The 19,724-nt window shown below is 37.0% G+C and overlaps 1 protein-coding gene across 15 annotated transcripts in view; it reads right to left on the bottom strand.

The window, feature by feature from the left end:
- SYNJ1 (synaptojanin 1) overlaps positions 1 to 19,724 on the bottom strand; it is a 68,395-nt gene that overhangs the window by 40,603 nt on the left and 8,068 nt on the right. For all 15 annotated transcript variants that reach the window (XM_052793783.1, XM_052793785.1, XM_052793784.1 and 12 more), the window contains exons 3-11: positions 13,895 to 13,981; positions 13,224 to 13,491; positions 10,750 to 10,975; positions 9,425 to 9,508; positions 8,556 to 8,617; positions 7,926 to 8,022; positions 6,455 to 6,624; positions 4,311 to 4,392; positions 1,378 to 1,530 (exon numbers count right to left, since the gene is read on the bottom strand). In XM_052793783.1, the coding sequence (XP_052649743.1) occupies positions 1,378 to 1,530; positions 4,311 to 4,392; positions 6,455 to 6,624; positions 7,926 to 8,022; positions 8,556 to 8,617; positions 9,425 to 9,508; positions 10,750 to 10,975; positions 13,224 to 13,491; positions 13,895 to 13,981 (1,229 nt within the window). The remainder of the gene's footprint in view (positions 1 to 1,377; positions 1,531 to 4,310; positions 4,393 to 6,454; positions 6,625 to 7,925; positions 8,023 to 8,555; positions 8,618 to 9,424; positions 9,509 to 10,749; positions 10,976 to 13,223; positions 13,492 to 13,894; positions 13,982 to 19,724) is intronic.

Below are 19,724 nucleotides of genomic sequence, written 5' to 3'. Positions count from 1 at the left end.
TTGATTTATGAGATGTGGTACTCATTAACAGTTGTACCAGGGCAGGGATCCTGTGTTATTACAAAGACAGCAGAGTAAATGTACTCTGTGTTTTAAACATTAAAAATGGAAGTGTAAATACAGTAAACACATTTTACAAAGTAAAAAATTTAAGCAGCCAAATGAATGGCAGAAAACTATTAATTTAGGAAAAGAAACAAGTCAGGTTGAATGAGAAAGTCAGGAGAAGGGGAGACACCCCATAAAATACTTACTGTAGCTTTCCTGACGGTCTGGGTGACATTTTTGTAAGAAAATAAAACTAAACGTCTTTAACCAAATTCCACTCTATACTAAAATACAAGCAATTCCCAAAAGATAAAGTCTTGTATGCACCAATTAAGGGTAGAATAAGCAATGAGTCTATTTTTCTTTTTATGTAGCTTACTGCAATGCCTTGTACATGTGCAGAGAAGGACCCTGATATGGTTTGAATGAACAAGTGATGGAAAAACAACACAGTCAACTATGAGTACATAGTATATAATACGGAATGAGAAGCAGCACATTCTTGAATAAAAAGAACGGGATGAAAAGAAATTCTTGAAGGAATTAAGGGCGAAAATTGCTATGATTCAACATTTGTTTGTCTTGACAGGTATCACCTGATAAGAGAGAGAATTATGGAAACAAAAAAAGCAACACTGTTAGAAGAAAAATAAAAGACAGCATTAGAATATCTGAATAACTCAGCCATCAACAAAGACAAAACAAGTTGATGAGAAACAGAGCATTACACTGTCATGTAGTATGGAATTGTTATCACAACATTAGAAAGCAAGGTAGAAACAATATTTGGGTTTTTTTCTGTAATTGCAAAACTAAAAACAAATAGCTGGAGGAACATGCAAATAAAAAACACCCAGCTGCAACCTGTTTAATTTTAACACTGTTAATAAACACTAAAAGCATGAACAACAATGACCAGTGAAACACATTTTAAAAGAAAGGAGATATAGTGAATAAAATTGAAACAATAGGAGGCAGAGGTACAAAGAGAAAAATGAAAATATTCAAAGAAACTAAAGCTGATTTGAATATACATTTTTCTGAACTATGATCTAAAGAAATAAAAGTTTTGAGCCTCATCCTTTCCTACAGAATGATGTTATCTGGGAAGCATGGGCATGGCTGAGAAAGGATGTACTGAAACAAGATCTGGTTATCAACATAACCAACCTTTTTATGTTAATTTTTTTACTTTGTTTGGTTGGTTTTTTTAGGATTACAACAAAAGCACATTTTAAAAAAGAAAATCTTATAGTTGTTATATTCATGGCAGAATTTTTTAACACCCATACTGAATACTGCTAAAGTTTTTATTAAAATGTACTTTACCTTAGCTTTTCCTTCAAGGGCTCCAGTTCCAGCATAAATTTTACTGACAGAATCACCATTCACAGACCACATGGATCGGAAAACTTCCTGAAAGCGAGTAACCAGCTGAGGCTTCTCAGCTAATCCTAATACCTCCAGTTGTTTTGTTAGCATCTGCAACAGTTGAAGACAACATTTGCAAAAGAAAAATCTTTAAATGTATTTACTAACAGGTATATCATATTTTTTCAACATATATGCACAAAAAATAATATCTTTGGTTTATATGTATTATTCTGAACAAACTGACACTATGCCACGTTTGATAGACTGCATCATACCTGTAACTTTAGCATCAGCATTTAATTTTCTTTTAAAGATAGGCAGTAATATAGGAAAAGAATTATGTAGTTGATTTGTAAATATTTTCAACTAAAAATTCACTAGTTACAAGGTAAGCTATTTTTGGTTCTCAAGTCTTTCTACTTGCGTAATTTAGAATTAGAGTAATTAATGTTCTTCCCCAAAAAGTGCAATACCAAAGACACTGACCTCTATTATCAAATGCAGCAGCAACAGAGCTCTGTGACCAGTGAAATACCAATACCTTCTGTCATTCACTCTGTTTTCATGTGTAACACACTGCAATCTTTACCCTTACAATCAATATACCTGAATTAATTTTCCATGATGCACAGTCTACATTAAATGCGTTTAAATTGTGCACATATAATACACATAAATGTATTATTTTACAATTAAATACATTACTTAAATGTAGCATTATGCTTATGGATGTAGAATGGGACATGGTACCTTGGTTTGAAATCCTGGTTTGTGGAATCATGATTATTTAAAAAACAATCGAGTAAGTTTGTGGCTATCAACGTAATACTGAAAATAAATGTAAAAAATTAAAACTAAATAAAAAACCTATTTTCAAGAGTTTTTAAAAATCTTTAAAACCTTGAGGTGTCCAACAGCAAGAAGGAGTCTAAAATGATGAACATAAAATGACACAAAGGTAAAATTCTGAAGGTTGGACAGGAATTAACAAAAGTAATAAAAGGAAACTTGCAGACAAAATTAAGTAGAAATAAACAAGAAAAGAAGCTTCAGAAACTGGGTGCTTCATCTTGTAATTTTAGGTGGCCATCCAGAGCTCAGTAGTTGTTATATGAAGTATCTATCATGTTAAAAAATGTAAGAATTAAGTATCTCATTTAAATAGAATTCTAAAATTAAGTAAGCAGCTCATGAGGGTTTACCATTTTCCTTCTTATTTATTAGTTTTATACCTTTAGCTCTCATATTTTAGCTGAAATCATAATTTAGCTCTCACCGAGGAAAAATTTGGCACACCTGGTCTAAAAAAAAATTACAATATTTAATCCAGTTCTTAAAAGGTTAAGAAAAGAAAAAATAGAGCTGCAAAGCTAAGTTTGCCATATAAGTACTATACACATTAAGAATGTATAAAGATTTGTTCTTCTGCCATAGAAAACCACATTTTACTACCAGCAAAATACAAGAGGCAGTGTTTCTCATGGCTCATTTAAGATAACCTAATTGCTTACTTCAAGCTTGCATTTCTATCTACAGCGAACTGTTAAACTCCAGGAAACAGATTTAGGATGAGGAAAAACTTCGAGGTAATCATTTGTCTCTCCCATGGCAAAGTCAAAACAGGATGGACAGATATACAAACTACATAATGCAATACAATGCTGTGAGATTTTCAAAGCATGCCACTACTCTTTTCAACACAGTGAAGTAAAGAAAAGAATAAGAATTATTTTTCTTAATTTTAGTAATTAAAAGGTGTGACCCCCTATGGTACATGCAGAGCTGAAACAATGGAGAAAAAAGGCATTAGATCTCTCAAACTGTGTTGTATCTCCTACAGTATGTACTGACATTGACTGTTAAGAGAAAAACTTTCAGAGTATTTGCATGAGGGTAAACAGTCCAGTATTCCGTTTGACTAAAACACCAATGAACTGGCAACAGTGTTCACTTGGTAAACACAGCAGCAAAGCACTACATATTCCACAATCAGAAATGTTTGTTCTACAGCCAATAGATTTTGCAGTTCTCACAGAAATTCCTCCTATAGACACTAAACTAAGAGCATTTCAATTAAATAAAATTCAGAAAACAAAAGAATAATCCTTTTACTTAATTTGATGTTACACAGCACCCATAATTTTTCATTTTTAAACACGCTAAGTATTTTATCTTTAGGAGTCAAACTTAGTTTACTAAGATGAGTGGAGCTGTCCGAAGTTTTTCAGAGCTACTCTTTTAGCCCAATCAGCACTATTTTACTCCATCAGTTCCTGTCAGGTTCATGTGTACAAGCTCTACTGTATAAGCCTGGGCTAGAACCTTTGTTTCAATAGCGAGCCAATATGCTGAAGCACTACCCTGCAGGAGGACTGAATCCCATGGTTAATATCCAACTACTCAATTTGAGTGTGGTCAAAGCCTCAGCCATGGTATTGTCCCATGAAGAATTCACAGCACAGTGATGTGAAAATATGAACACACAGCACTGGCAGATGCTAAGAACAGTAATCCTATATGCTGAAGAAGTTCATCTAATAGAGTAACTGTGAATGCAAGTGGTTTTGTAAAGGACTACAACACTACTACTTCTCCTAGAAATGCAAGCCTGAACTTTAACAGACATAAGAAACTGACACCTAAAAAAGAATGAACATTTTTCATAATGCTGCATGACTACTGTTCACTTACACTTACACACAACTACTGCTTCTGTAACTACTAAGATCTGGTTGCCCCAGAACAAGAAAAGTATCATGCTATAAATCCAACTACCATCTATAAAACGTTTTCATTCATCTTTCATAGGGAAGGTAATGCTACTTTTGCAGCCTAATTGCTACAGAAGCATCAGGAGTAGCTGTGTATCTGGACACAGTTTTTCCTACCTCTAAGCCAAAGAAAGCCTGCACGCTGTTTGTTCTATCCAGACAGTCCAAGCAGTTTGTTCTGACAGTACCGCTTTGAGATCTGTGCCAAGGACAACAAAAGACAGAGGGAGAAAACAACTGAAATAACTCATTTAACACACATATCATCAACAAAGACAGGGACATCAAGATCTGAACCAGAATAGTAAATCAGGGTATTGTCAGTGCTACTGTCATTGCAAGTACATTTATAAATGCGTCAGCAATAGAGGGTTAGCTCCAGTAACAGCAGTGAATTTTGCAGCAGTGTTCACTATACAAAACTAATTAATTTTCTGCAAAAAACATGAGTCTTTCTTCTTCAGTTTTTCTCAATTCTCCTTGCTTGCTTGGTTAAAGTGTTATGCAGGATTAAATTTTCTTTTCAAACAATCCAACTAACACATTTCCCAAGAATCTCAGAGGGAAACAATAACTCTTAGTTAAAACAAAAATGAAAAAAAAATTACTAGAAAATACTAGTTCTTGGATTTGCTTAACTAAACTAAAAGTAACAAGAATTTGTGATAAAAGTAAAGCCAATTTCAACCCCTCATTACCTTTTCTTTCCTCCCCAAATAAAAATGAAAAATAAGCATCTCCCCCTTAGCTCAACAGATGCTTGAGGCCCTCAGGCACTCTGAATTGCTCCCCTTCCTTTGAGAGAAGACCATTAACTCATGCTATAAAGCTCTCAGAAGGATCATATTAGGCAACATCCATGTTGTTCTTGCCTGGCTATAAGTACAACATTCTGATGGCTCTCCCAGAGTTACACACTTATTCCTTACTTTCATCATTCCCACTACACACTTTGTCCGATTAAGTCAGTAAGGCTTCATCACATTTACTTGGAGATCTAACCATAAATTGTAGAATGTTTTGAAGAACTTTCTCCAAGGTTATTTTTTTCATTACTATCTCTGTATTTGATTTGAAATACAAAGCAACTTGCTATCTGTGTTAGAAAAAAACCTGACATTCTCCAAAGGAGATGGTCCATGAACTTATAAAAATCGTCACTGTATCTTTTATTAATGCAATTCTTCAAGTTATCACAAGCCGTTTTGCTTTTGTTCTGTTGTCAGTCTTTTTGATGGGTGATAATATTGTTTGAATCTCCACCAAGACCAAACGGTGTTCTCCCAACACAAAGTGTCACACCACTTTTAAAGCTGTTTGGAGAATGGTCAGTGACATTTTGAGGCAAAGATGGGACCTAAGCATCTTCCCACTAAATCTAATTTTATTAAGGCCTACTAAAACCTGCCCCTGGGGGATTTAATCCCACAGCCAGGTTAGAGCACAGAGTGGCACTGGAACCCTCTTTTCCTCTCCTACTGCACTAGAAGATGAAACCCCACTGCATGTGGCACAATCCCCTCACTCAACAATTCTCTTTCTCATGGAGAACCTCACTCAGCAGTTTGCTCTGGTATTAATTAAAAGGAGGAATGGTGTGGAAGGCAGAAGAGCAGGAATGTTGTCTATTTCTAGCCCTGATTCTCTTTTCCTGCTGAGATAAGCACGGCCTTTGCTCTAGGAAGAGGAGTGGGAAAATAGGGGCAGAAGTACAAATACAGCAGGACTGGGAAATACAGAGCAGGGCAGAAAATATGCACTCCATTCATACTTTGTGGAGAACTGAATCTCTCAAATGGGGGATCCAGGTGCAAACAGATTTAGAAAAAGACTGCACTGAACATCAGCATTTACAACAAACAGAAAATGGTATGCTCCATTGCTGAGGAAAATATGAATAACATTATACAGGAAGATGGAAAAACAGTCATTCTTTAATCCCATGTGGGTGCACCCAAGAAAAAGGACAATTGCCCATTTTCACCAAAATCATGAGATCAAAGGCCTGAAATTAAGTCATGCCCCATCGAAGTCTCAAAGATATTTTCCATTAAGATTTTCAGAGCATATTCAGAACGAGACAAAATTTTAATAGAGTAAAATAAGTGAATAATATTTCAGTTGTTTAGCATCATCTTGGATACAATAAAAACACAATAACAGAACTAACACTTTTTCTCTTATCTTCCCACTAAGGGGTGGAAAGCATCCCAGAACCATAATTTAATTTGAAGAAATTTACAGGAGTTATACACACAAACCTTTTAACTTCCTTTCCATCAAAATAAAAAAATCCACACTCTAAGAATTTCTGGACTTGAGGTTTAAGCACACTGTGTAGTTTTTCTGCCTTTCCACCTTTAACCATTTGATGATAGTCGAAGTTCACCATTTTGATATCAGCTGAATGTTCAGATGCTTTCAAATGGCTCTGACATTGTAAAAAGAGAAGAAAAAATTATATCTGAACATATAGTAGTATAAGCTAAATGAGAAGCTACAAATATTTTTAAAGCTGTTTTATTAGCTATCTTGTTTATTACATGCTTTCTCTTAAGTAAAATGAAACCATTTTTATCACTATTGTTCAACAAATCACTCAGAATGATTAATATTTTACCTGTGTTTTTTCTTTTTCTTGTCACAATCAAAGTCAGTTTTTTTTCCTTACTATACTAGGGGTCACCAAGACAGTCCACAGCCTCTTCTACTGTTAAAATGCTTCCATTTGCAAAGAGCTGTTTCAGTGGAAACCCCTTTTATCAACAGTCACCATTTTAGACATACCTGCCAGCAATGGAGACTAAGTAAACACTCCATAAGCTACTACTGAAAAAAACAGACAAATTATTTAGGTTGCTGTTGAGGGTAGCTTGAGCAAAACTTTCTCTATTATTCCCTGAAAAATCTTGAAGTGCTCAATCTTTGTTGGCAAAGCTATGGTCTGCAGTGGGCATTGATATGCATCTGGGAGCACTAATGTCTCCTACCAGGATAGCTGGATACAGAAAAGATACTAGTAAATGGCCTAAGATACTCAATCATTATAATACAAAGGGAAAAGGAAAAAGGGAAAGGGAAATAACAGATGGCTATTGACATGTTCTCTGGCTTCAGACAGAAATTCTCAAATTGTCTGTATTTATGGACTACAATATGACAGTTATTTTTAACCTAACTAGTGGGAATTCATGAAAATGGCCACTTATAGTTACCATTTTCTGAACAAACATTTCTATTTAATCATGAAGCTGCTTTTATGTTTAAATTGATAAATTAATTTGTGATTTTTTTTTTAAATATTAAGGAATAGATCCAGGAATTCCAAGGGAAAGATTTTTAAAAGAAACATCACAGTATTAAATACCACAAAGTATAATTTATTTATTCACCAGTTTTACAGTGCAAAAAAGATTTTTTAAATAAGCCACTACTAAGCATGAAATACGAAAATAACTGAAAATCCCTAAACATTGTCTATGTTGCTGTTATAAATTTTCAGTAAAGTAACCAATCTGAACATAATCAAACACTAATTGTATATAAAGCTTTTAAAAATTCACGTCACATTATGTATCTTAAGCAGTGGTTTTACGATAAATACAATTTTAACCACAAATGGTAGTTGCTCCAGAGCATAGCATACCTGTTTCATTTTTCGAAAGCTATATAAAAGCTTCATCCCAAACAGGCAAATTCCAAGATGCACAGTGAGAGAATTGTCATACTCACCTGAAAAGCTTTGCTGAGCATGTGTTCCCCTTCTTTTGCCCCAAGTAAATTTACAATAATTTGCTTGCCATATAAATTTTTAAGAGTTTGGAAATGCCTGTTAACAGAAGAAAAATTCCATGCTTATCTTCTGGCATGCAGAAAATTAACATGAACACCTGCAACATTGACTGAGTTGCTGCAGAAATGTACTGGATACTCGAATAACTGCCACAAGCCTTTTATTATGTCATGTCCAAACAAATCAATATAACAACATACATTTAGTTAGAACAATAAGGCTGTGAAGCTCAAGTGTCATGGCAGGAATAAAATCAAAATATAAATTTTACTTTTATACAGCAGCTGACAAATATAGATTATTCAATGTAAACATGCTATAATTTTTGGTTTCAATTTAACAAAGTATTTCACTATTTTAAATTTTCTTCAAACCTTTCAGCAAAGCACTCAAAGGCACAAGCAATGCTGTAGAAGTTTGAAAAAGGTGCCCAGGCAGTTCGCTGCTTTGCTGAATCACACATTTGTATAGACAAAGCCTCCCGTTTGGAATAACATATCCCACCCCTCTGATGCATGACTTATCAGAGGTTTGTAGTTCATTACCAAAAATTTAAGACATTCTTTCACCTGTCAAAAGCTGGTGCATTCGCCTCAAAACCTCTTGACATTCTGACACGATGGGATCCCACCTATGACATGAAGATTATATTAAATCATTTGTCTTTACACATTTGATTAATTGTTCTTCAAAGACCTCTTTTGATCCTAAATATGGCCTAAAAATTCATTTCTATTTCTAAATGAGATCTCCCAAATTTATTCTGCTTGCTATGGTGTGCATTCTTTTTATAGGCTTTTCCTAAATTCCTCTTTTTTTTCTAAAACCCACTTTTTTTATTTAATATACTTAGTCATATAATCTAATTACTTCTTGTTTTCAGTAAAAGGCATGTAAATGTTTCAGCAGTTCTATTGCAAAATGCTTATATGTCTAGTTTAAAGAGCCTAGAGTCACCGTGAGGCATGAACTTTTTTTTAACCTTCCCTGTAAAAATTGTAACACAGTAGTAGTTGTTGATACAATCCCTCTTTCAAGAAAACTGGGATGAAATTATATTACAGTAACTCTTGATCCATGTTGACTTCTTGAAAAAACTTATCCTTAAGAACAATTCAGCAGAAAACAGTCTCTTTGTGTGCCCTTAGATAACCTGCTTTAAAATAGCAATTTAAATTAAAACAGAAAAACTCAGAACTTCAAAGAGAAAGCATCTAAAAAGCAATGGACATTCAAATCTTGTGCAAAACAGCATTCAGAAACTCGAGAGTGGCAGGCTTGGTGAATTAAACAATAGCAGCACCTTGCTCCCAAAGAATAACCTCATCCTGACAGGATTCATCCTGTAACTGTGCAGAAGAGCCTAAGCACTACTGTAAGATGTTTTAAAAAACATGAATAAAAATTATCTGTATAATTAAATCTATCTCCTGCTTACCTGCAGGCCTGGCTGTTCCCAAAATAATGGAACAGATCCTCGAATCTGTATGAAAGATGACACAGAGTCATCTAAAAATATCACCTGTTAAGAAAAAAAAAATGCATAGTATTAATAGGTGTTACAGAGTGTAAGGTTTTAGGTTTTGCTAAACATAGAGGAAATAAAATATATTTACATATTACATATTCCACACTACAAGCTAAAATATTAATTGTGCTCCCTAGACTTTTCTCTCTATCCCCTCTGAACAATTCATAAAAGAAGTTCTGGCATGCTCATGCTTCCTTGCAGAATCATGATTCACAACGTTTAAGAAAATACAGCAAGCTTTTATTATTTGGGCCTGAATTACCTCTGTGCTAACAGTAACTTGTAAGACGTTCCTGTAGGAACAGTTAAAATGTACACGAATGCACAGAAAATAACAATGCAGCCTACTCAGAACGCCTGCACAGATTTTGTGTATCAGAATCCAAAATACAATGGTCTATTAAGTATACAGGGAAGGAAACTTTAAGTGGAATGATATGCCACAGTCATCTAGTGACATTAGCCTGCCAGGAAACTTGGACAGAGAAACTGGAACGACAGGGTTCTAACTAAACTCCTGAAATTGGATCTATATAAGCAGAGCCCTTCCTGGATAAAATCCTACTGAAGTCACCTAGGCTTTGCAAAGTGTCAGTGAGTCAACCAAAGATACCTACTCCCATGAATACAGTTGCAGGAACAACATCTTGATAACTAGGTTATCATAAGAAGTGTGCAAAGAAGGGCCAGCAAAGAATGATTTAATAGCTTCTTGCATTTCTGTATAATAAGGGCAAAGATATGCAATCAAATGCAGTGGAATTACAGTGGCTTTAAAAACTACCTTTCAGACGAGCTGTGTTAAGTAACCATAGGAATGCTTTAATCTTTCCTGAACCACAAGGTACCATGTATTTGCCAAAAATCTCTTTTGCTTGTTTCTGAGGTCTTTTACTTTACTATTAGCTCAGGCCAAAAGAAGTACACACTCACCTACAGCTCAGGAGGCTAAAAGGAAGTACAGCCACCTACAACAGTTCAGCTGATGGATAACAGCTTCTTAAGCTATTGAAACTCAGACTCATGCAAGTCCTTACCCTAAGCTACACTAAAAACCAAGATCATCAAATTATGTAATCTACTTAGATTCCTTATTTAGCAGCAAAGGAACTATTCCAGTATCTGTTGGTTACAGACTTGACTTGTGATCTGTTGATTTATGGCAAAAAACTATCCACGCATGTTTATCTTGAGTTCATTAGCCAAGCAATGTGCACTGTAGCGTAACATACCTGCTCTGTTTCAACAAAATTAGCAACATGACCATCATCGTTTGTTCCCCGGACGTTAAATCTGGTGCCAGCCCGTTCACAGCTTAGTCGTGAAATGAGACAAGCCTTCGCTTGCTTGTGAGCCGCATAAATTGTCCTTATCTCCACTCCTCCACACATGAGACGTAACAACCAGTCATCACAGTTCACACCATAGTGCTTCAGATGTAAATGCAGTGACTGGTTCCTATCGAGAAAAAAAAAAAAAATAACTGGAAGGAAATAAAATACAGCTCAAATTGTTAAGCCAGCTACTGTCTTCTTATATTTTATGCCCACTACTACAAATAAGAAAAGGAAAATATGCATGTTATAGTTTTATGATATAACTCTTATTTAAACACTTGAAATAGCAAAGTTTACAAAAGAACAGCTTAAACGTTTGCACAGTAAGAATATGGGGTGAAGCCATGAATTTTAATGACCTTAAAAAAATAACCCTTATAGCCTCTGCTCTTCACCCAGCAAAAAACAACACGCCAAGCTTGTTTATATTTCTCCACTCAGACTTGCTTTGAAAAGCCAAAGATTACAGACTCTGGGAAAAGCAAGCCAGAATTCCAATTATGGGGTTACTTTTTGTGATGGGTAAAGCACCATTCAATTTCAGCTAGAAAAAAATTCTTGTCAACATACATTGAATATTTCTATTATAGGTCACCATAACGCATCACTTGCCCAGACAAGCTTCCAGGAATACATTCATAGCCAACTGATTTTCAAATTTTTGTAAATGTCAATTTCAGGGTTAAGTGTTGGTACATTATATACTGCAAATACAGTTCTCTAATACCAATTACTGATCAAAGGAAAGAAAGATCCACAGTTTGGATATACCCGTGCATTAAGTAGTACCAATCAACACTGTAGTAAGTAAATAAGACTAAAGTTTGGGGTTTGTGAGTTTTTTTGTTTTACCTCACTCTAGTGGGGCTTGGCTTTTGATCTTCTTTGGAAACATTCACTTGTATAAAAAGGAAGTAAAGTTTTCTGCATAGCAAAGAAAAGTAAACTCCAGTAAGATGGCTGGTTTTGTCACCGCCCAGAAAATTCTACCATAATTGCATATAACATATTTGGTATAAAGGTTGAAGCTATTCACTTTAATTTTAGCCTTTTCATTCTAAACTTCCAATTTAAAAAAAAAAAAAATCTGCAACTTATCAAACACCTCAGTTCAATCATTAATGAAGATTCAAATCCCATGAATCAAGTATGCATTCACTTTACAGAAAAGTATACAGATGCATTATGATAGAAGACTGAGAAAGCAAATAATATTCTTTCCCTGGGCAATCCGAGACTGGTACTTTTGAATAGAAAAAGCCCAAGAAAGCTTACTGAAGTGCATAAGCAGAATACTTTCTGTTATTGACTTTTAGTGTTTATATTTATAGATCTTGGAATCTGGGACATTCCATCTACTTCCTGCAAGGACTGATTCTTACTGAAAAAGAGCCAGGTAACTTAAGAAGTTTTACGAAAGGGGTCAAAATCAGCCAAGTTGATTTGGACAGGGTCAACAGGCATCATCATTTCTCAAGCCTTGAAATACTGCCTTATCAACAGAGAGCCCAGTCTTTTTCCAGCTGCAGAGAGAGACAAACAGCCAGGTTCCTATAACTCCTGTAAACCTACATCAAGGTAGATGTGTTTCTCAAGACTAGAGCTTATTTTCTGTCTTAATACACATATTTTGTCCTAAATAGCAATCTGATCATATTCCTCTATCTGACAAAAACAGTGGCAGAGTAGAGTAGCACTGGCACATACGCCAGAGCTGGTTTGTTGTCTCGTATGTTAGACAGAATTGGTGGGAAGATGTAGATTTTCACCTGTTCTAACAGAGTACTGCCAAGTCTTCCGGACCCTTCCAAGGTTCATGGACTCATACACCATTTTTTAACAAAGGCTGAAAATATGGCAGCAGAATTTCTTACATGACAGTATGCATCACTGGCATTAAGCTGCTTATTGGCAGAAACAGCGGTATTCCTTTTGCCACGAATTCTCTGCGTGAAAACCTACACTTTATTAAGAAATATTCTGTAAAAAGATAGTGAGTTCAGCAGTCAAGCAATGTGCACTGTAGACACTCATTTTAAAAAACTGACACACTTGATAAAGAATTAAGAGACACCAAAGCTGAAACACAACATCACAACAACTGTTCAGATCAAAGTATAACATCATAAGCAGTGAAAATCTGTGTCTTCCAATTAAGAAACTCCAAGTGGCCATGGAAACGTTGTATCATTAATAACATACTTATGTCCTTAGAGTTAAAATAATGCTATTCTATCTCATCAACATTTGTGGGACAAAGGTGTACATTAAAGAGCTGATAAAGACAAGGATAAAGACTTGCCACAGATTAGTTTGTACAGGCATGCATTATTCTATATAATGTCTGACAAAACACATTATGAACTCACCAGAAAAACCTATTGTCAGTAGTGTGCTCCTGCATGCTGCGGTGAGCATTAAGGCTAAGATCTAAACTGACACCAGTTGCAGACCATGCAAAATAAAAATTTCCCGAGTTCAAAACTTTGCGCACTTCTGCAATACGATCCTCATCTGTTGAATCAATTCGTAACGATACAAATTCAGTGGAAGTAACTCGAAAAACTTCAGAGTCTTGAATCTTTCCCACAGACATGCATCCTGTTACTAGAACCAGATAATGTAACAATGTGTCTCCTGTAAAACAAGAAAAGGCACAGGTAACAATGAATCTTAGTGGAGTGTGAGGTTGATGTATTTATATGCTTAAATGCACACAATCTGAAAGTTTGCCTGAAAAAAGTACAGAAAGAACCACCATCAAGAACTCATTCTCAAGTTCTACAGAAGAAAAGGAAATGCAAACAGGAGAAACTATGCTGCAAATAACGGGGATTGTGAAAACGGAAGTTATTTTTGTCCACTCCCTCATTTCTGGGAGTGCTCCAAACTTTCAAGTTACTCTACAAATGTAGACAAAAAATAAAAAGAAAAAAAGAGCCCAGTTCCTGTTGCGAAGATCCTGTGCTGTACAGCTTTACAGAAGCAGCACAATTTTCTTTCCCAAATGAAAAATTAAGGTTTTACATATTTTACTCACCAAGGTTTAATCTTAATACACCCAAGAGCCCATATGCATCCATTACTTTGGAGTAGGTATTCTTGATTGTGTCTTTCTCTGCAGAAGCTATGGAGAGAAAACATATGATTTTATGATGAAAAAGACCATACACTATGGCAGGCAGAATGAGTCCACTCTAAACTGAAAAGCCAAGAGATTACAAAAGTAGTGCTTACATGAAACTTCTGTAAAGAAATCAGTATGTATGAGCATATGGCATTTTATAATGGAAAATGAGTATTTGATTTTATGACAAAGTATGACCACGCTACGTTTTTAGGCAACAAAAAAAGGACTTGCAAAAACTCCAAGTAATATTAAAGGAGAATGTTGGCATTTTTAACATCATCTCCTAATATGAAAAGCATCTAAAACCCAGGCAAATAAGTTCCATGAGAATGCTCTCCTGTAATTAGTTAAAATTAGAGTAGTGCTAAATGCTGCTTTTTTTCATGAAAAAAAATATCTTATTTCTCCAAGAATAAAACCATGATGTGGCAATATTATTTCCAGATAAGTAAACAAGATTATCACAAGTGCATTTTAACTAGTTTTAGATATATTCCAAGCAAAACTCTGGTAGGTCCACAAGATAATGGTATTTAAACGCAATGTCTTAGATTCGGAAAACACAATTTTCATAGACATTTTGGAAAAAAAAATTGTAATATTTTAGAAGAAATTAAAGTATATCTACCAATATTCACCTGGGAGTTAATGTTAGTGTACATTTTAGAACTTCAATCAGCACTCGAAAAACCAGGCCCACAAGCTTGACTGTAGAGCCAGGTGACAGAGATGCTGCAGAGCAGAAACTGGATCCCACCTATCCTGAGCTTTTGCTCATGACTGAGACTGCACCTGAAGCACAAAGACCAACAACTCCAGCTGTGCCACTGGATCCACAGGGATCAAGATTTCTGGGTCACCAAGGATCAGCACCTTCTCCCTCAGAAACGATCTGCTAATTAATTTTCACTTTGACACTAAAAAAAAATCAGAATTTGACATAAAGCAAAGCGTAAATCGAAATGCTTATTGCCCTGGCATTCTGCTATGCTCCCTCTCACACTAGCTATATTTTCTTTAGAATTGCTGTTGTGAATCTTTTTAATGAGTATTCCCTAAGCTTAGCATAGCCCTTCTGTTCAAATGTCCGCCTGCTCTATTATTAAAGTGGATCAGAAACTCCAATACAGATGAAACAATTATTTAACCTCAGCCTGAAATCTAAGCTCATTCAATGTTTTATTAAGTGCATTTCAAAAAAGCTTCTTTAACTATTTGCACTGATACGCTGTATTCCTGTAATCCAGATTCTAAAGATAAGAGAGTTATAGCAGCATGATTATTTCCAAAATCCGCACCCATAATAAGTGTTAAGACTCGCAGCCAATCTAAACACATTGTTTAGGGACAGTGATTTTGTCAGCATCACCAAACCATGTTTTTCTCAACCAGATCACCATCAGGCTGGAAAGAACAACTTCTAAACTTCAAAACCTAGTTCTTTCAATCTATTTTTCCAGCAAGTATTTAATGATGTCAGCTTACTCTCCTAAACTCAACTTTTGGTAACCAGAGAACTGCCACATTCTTCTTTCACATTTCAAATTACTAATGATATATGAAGTTTAGTTTCACACTTTTTGCAGGATTTTTCTTAAAGGTGCCTGACAGCATTTAATGACATTTCAGAACAATGGCTCTTCTGTCTTCTATGGATTTATTCTCTTTTTCCATTGCATAGAACGCCCGTTATCCTTGCTAAGCCTTAATAAGTAAATGCCCGAAGTAAATTAAGTAACATGGGCTTTGCAAATTCAGATCAACAAAAAATAAAGCTAATAGAGCAGCAAAGAGTTGCAAAAACAAACAAAAAAATGGAAATAGAAAAACCTCCTGTGGCTAGTCAATTATTATTTTCCTAACAAAGCACCCAAGCACCAACCAAAAGCATTTCATGCCACGTTTTTCAGTTACATTAGATCTAATACAGCATGAACTCTGAGTAAAGCTTTTCCACAGTGAGCTCATAAGTATTTCTCTTGCACTGCCTGCACTTTTCCCAGCTTTTTTGTTTTTAAGGCCAAAATTCACATGGGAAAATGGCAAACATCACACACCTCAGAAGGTTCACTTCATCCATCCTGCCCTGGCCCATCCTCACCTACCCCCAGGTTTCAGCTACTGCCTCCGCAGAACCCAACAGCACTAGGTACTTTTAACAGGCCCCGCAGCAGACAGCTGGGATGCGGAAGAGGTTACCTGCAACATGCTCCTACCACCCTCCCATAAGGCACATCATGCCTACTATGAGTTACAACTTTATAACATAAATTCTTAAGGCAGATTCCCCTTCATTGAGGGCACCTGTTTGAACCTCTAGCCATCAGTGTTCATGAAACCTGAAAGAATTATGAGATTTGGTGATGACTGATACTAGCCAATACAGAGGGATAAAAAATGGTTTTCACATTATCCTCCTTTTCCTTAAGAAACCAAGCTAAAAAGAAAGCAGTCACAAAAGTAGCACTGACAGCAGAAAAGGGAGCAACTCCACAGCACCACACTGCTGCCTCTTCCCTACTGCAGCACCACCAACGCAGGCAGCACAGGGATCACAGAATGGTTTAGGTTGGAAAGGATGTTGAAGATCATCTAGTTCCAGCCCCCCTGCCATAGGCAGGGACACCTTCCACTAGACGAGGTGGTTCAAAGCTCCATCCAACCTGGCCATCAACACTTCCAGGAATGGACCCTGTTCCAGTGCCTCACCACCCTCACAGCAAAGAACTTCTTCCTTACCTCTAATCTAAATCTACCCTCTTTCAGTTTAAAGCCATTACCCCCTGTCCTATCACTACATGCCCTTGTAAATAATCCCTCTTCAGCTTTCTTGTAGGCTCCCTTTAGGTACTGGAAGGCTGCTCTAAGGAGTCCCTGGAGCCTTCTCTTCTCCAGGCTGAACAACTCCAACTCTCTCAGCCTGTCTTCATAGGAGAGGTGCTCCAGCCCTCTGACCTTCTTTGTGGCCCTCCTCTGGACTCGCTCCAACACGTCCATGTCCTTCTTATGTTGGGGGCCCCAGAGCTGAACGCAGTACTCCAGGTGGCGTCTCACGAGAGCAGAGTGGAGGGGGAGAATCACCTCCCTTGACCTGCTGGTCATGCTTCTTTTGATGCAGCCCAGGATATGCTTGGCTTTCTGGGCTGCAAGTGCACATTGCCAGGTCATGTGGAGCTTCTCATCAACCAACACCCCCAAGTCCTTCTCTGCAGGGCTGCTCTCAGTCCACTCATCACCCAGCCTGTATTTGTGCTTGGGATTGCCCCAGCCCGTGTGCAGGACCTTGCACTTGGCCTTTTAGAACTTCATGAGGTTCGCATGGGCCCACCTCTCAAGCCTGTCAAGGTCCCTCTGGACAGCATCCCTTCCCTCCAGCATTTTGGATGGTTGACTACAGCAGTGCTCAGGCTGCTTTTGGGGTAATGCACAATAAGGGACTTCCCATGACCAGGAGTGCTACAATATTAAGGAAAGGCACTTGAGTTTTCTGAAAACCAAGATGAAATCAGGAACAAGACACAGCCACACCACACTGCTTTCCATTTTCTTCCGTTTGAACTGTTGGGACACCATGGGGACCAGCATCTCCCTGGGGGCCAGGGCACTGGTAGCCATGGGGGCTCCCCCATGGAGGCAGGACAGGCTCATGGCAGACCCAGCCCAAGACATCAGGCACCTCTGTGGCATGGGCTGAGGGCAGGCCAAGATGTCAGTCTGTGAGCAAGGACCAGGCCTGGTGAGGGTAACTGGGACCAGATACAGTCCCAGGATGGCCATGGGGACAGGGACAGACAGGGACTGGGACATCAGCCCAGCTCGGCAGGCCCCATGTCCAGGTTGGGCAGGGCTGTGGAGAGCTAGAGACCAGCACTTTGCTGCAGCATTGCTGGGGCAGGGACTGACAGCTCTGAGGGGACTGAAGTGGGGTCCTGGGCTGTGGGCAGGGTGGGGGAAGCCCCAGGGGGGCTGGGCAGGGACAGTCAGGGCTGGTGGTGTCCTCAGGGCCCCAGTAGGAACAAGCAGTAATGCTATGAAAACATGCAAATGGTTTTACAGCTGGTTTAGACCGAAAGTCCTTTTAGCCTCCAAACACGTACAAGAATTTCCTGAACCAGTGCCTCCACCAGTGCTAGCCACTAGGATGCCTTTCATTTATGGATGCTAAAAGAAAAAAAAACAAATGCCCAGGCCAGAATGTAATCTATTACTGACTGCCACTGCACATGGCATTTCCCATTTCTGAAGATACCAAAATTAAATTTGCAGGTTTTCATATCACTCCATACCAAAGAGTGTGAATAGCAATGTAAGTGCTCTGAAACCATTCAGATTCTCCCCATAAGTATCATATTTAACTCCTCCTTCTTTACCAAAGCAGTAAGCTTCATGAAGATTTATGCTCTCTCACTTCATTCAGCATGCAAAGTCATCAGATACATCTGGATACGCAAGAGTCACTGAAGTTACAAAAATGGCTAAGACCCCATCACTATAATATGCAGTATATGCAAAGCCAACTTTCAGTTGCCTCTATGAATAGCTGAAATTACTAACTGGGTGAACTGCAGCTTAGAAGTTAAACCATAGGAAGGCTAAAGTAATCCTGACAGAAGGAGAGAGCATTTCCAAGAGCATTTCCTCATTTCCTCTGTAACATTCTTAATGAATGAGAACATCTCTTCCCAGAATGGTAGGTTGGCCTGCAGCCACAAGAACCCTTTTGACTTTGATTTATGAGCTCCCTATCTTGAAAAAAAAATGCAGCTAATATAAATATGCACTTGGAAAAACATAAAGTCCTACAAATTAATGAACCTACTTCTCCCTGAGAAATTGACTTTTCTATTTATTCATCTTTAAATAGCTGGAAGTAAGCAAAACCACAATTAAGGCTGTCTGAAAAAAATATAAAACACTATCACTCACAAAGAAGAATCAATTAAGACATGCAACTTGTAAAGCCAGAAATTACCAGCTGGAATGACAACTTTCATCCATAACACTGGACTTTACAGATTTTAAATTATACTGTAAAGGAGCACTAAACAGTAGACAATGCAAGCATACATGTTCGTATATGAAGATGGACACAAACATTACGAGGCAGTATTTATTCTATTACTTTGTGTCAGTTCAGATTTAAGCAGAAAGGAAATTAAAAGCAGCTTCTGTTTAACCCACTGCTTTAATTAGATTCAAGTTGATTAATTTCTAAAACAGAAATAATGACTCACTATTTAGCAGTACAAAAAAAAAAAAACAAACCAAAAAAAAGGAAAACCCCAAAAAACCAAACCACAACACTTTTAATGTGGTTTTCAGGTCAAGTTGTAAGGGATTGTTGTAGAAAGCCAGCAAGCCTCATTTGCAGTGTCAAGAGAAAAAGAATAAAATAATTTTAAGTCAATCTTTATTAAAAATTAATAGGTTATAGTATTTTTAAATGTTAACACCTCATTTGTTCCAAGCTAAATCACAAGTGTGCACCTGTAATAATCACACCTTATCAATCACTGACTCATTTAAGAAAGTTGACTGATTAAATTATTTTAAAGGGATTATGTCAGCCCTCTTACTGTTACGCAAATGGAACCCCATCAGAAATCCTGTCTTCAGGACAATTTGGTTCAACATGTATTCTGCTTAATTCCAGACTAGAAATTAGTTTTGCAATTTTAACAATTAAAAAGTTAAGATCACATTAAAAGTTATTATTTAGGCTTTCTACAGTTATGTTCTC

Source organism: Harpia harpyja, chromosome 8 (genome assembly GCF_026419915.1).
Source record: "Harpia harpyja isolate bHarHar1 chromosome 8, bHarHar1 primary haplotype, whole genome shotgun sequence".
In the NCBI taxonomy this organism is placed as follows: domain Eukaryota; kingdom Metazoa; phylum Chordata; class Aves; order Accipitriformes; family Accipitridae; genus Harpia; species Harpia harpyja.
The sequence above is the reverse complement of the archived record's forward strand: the minus strand, read 5'-3'. Positions and strand labels throughout refer to the sequence as shown.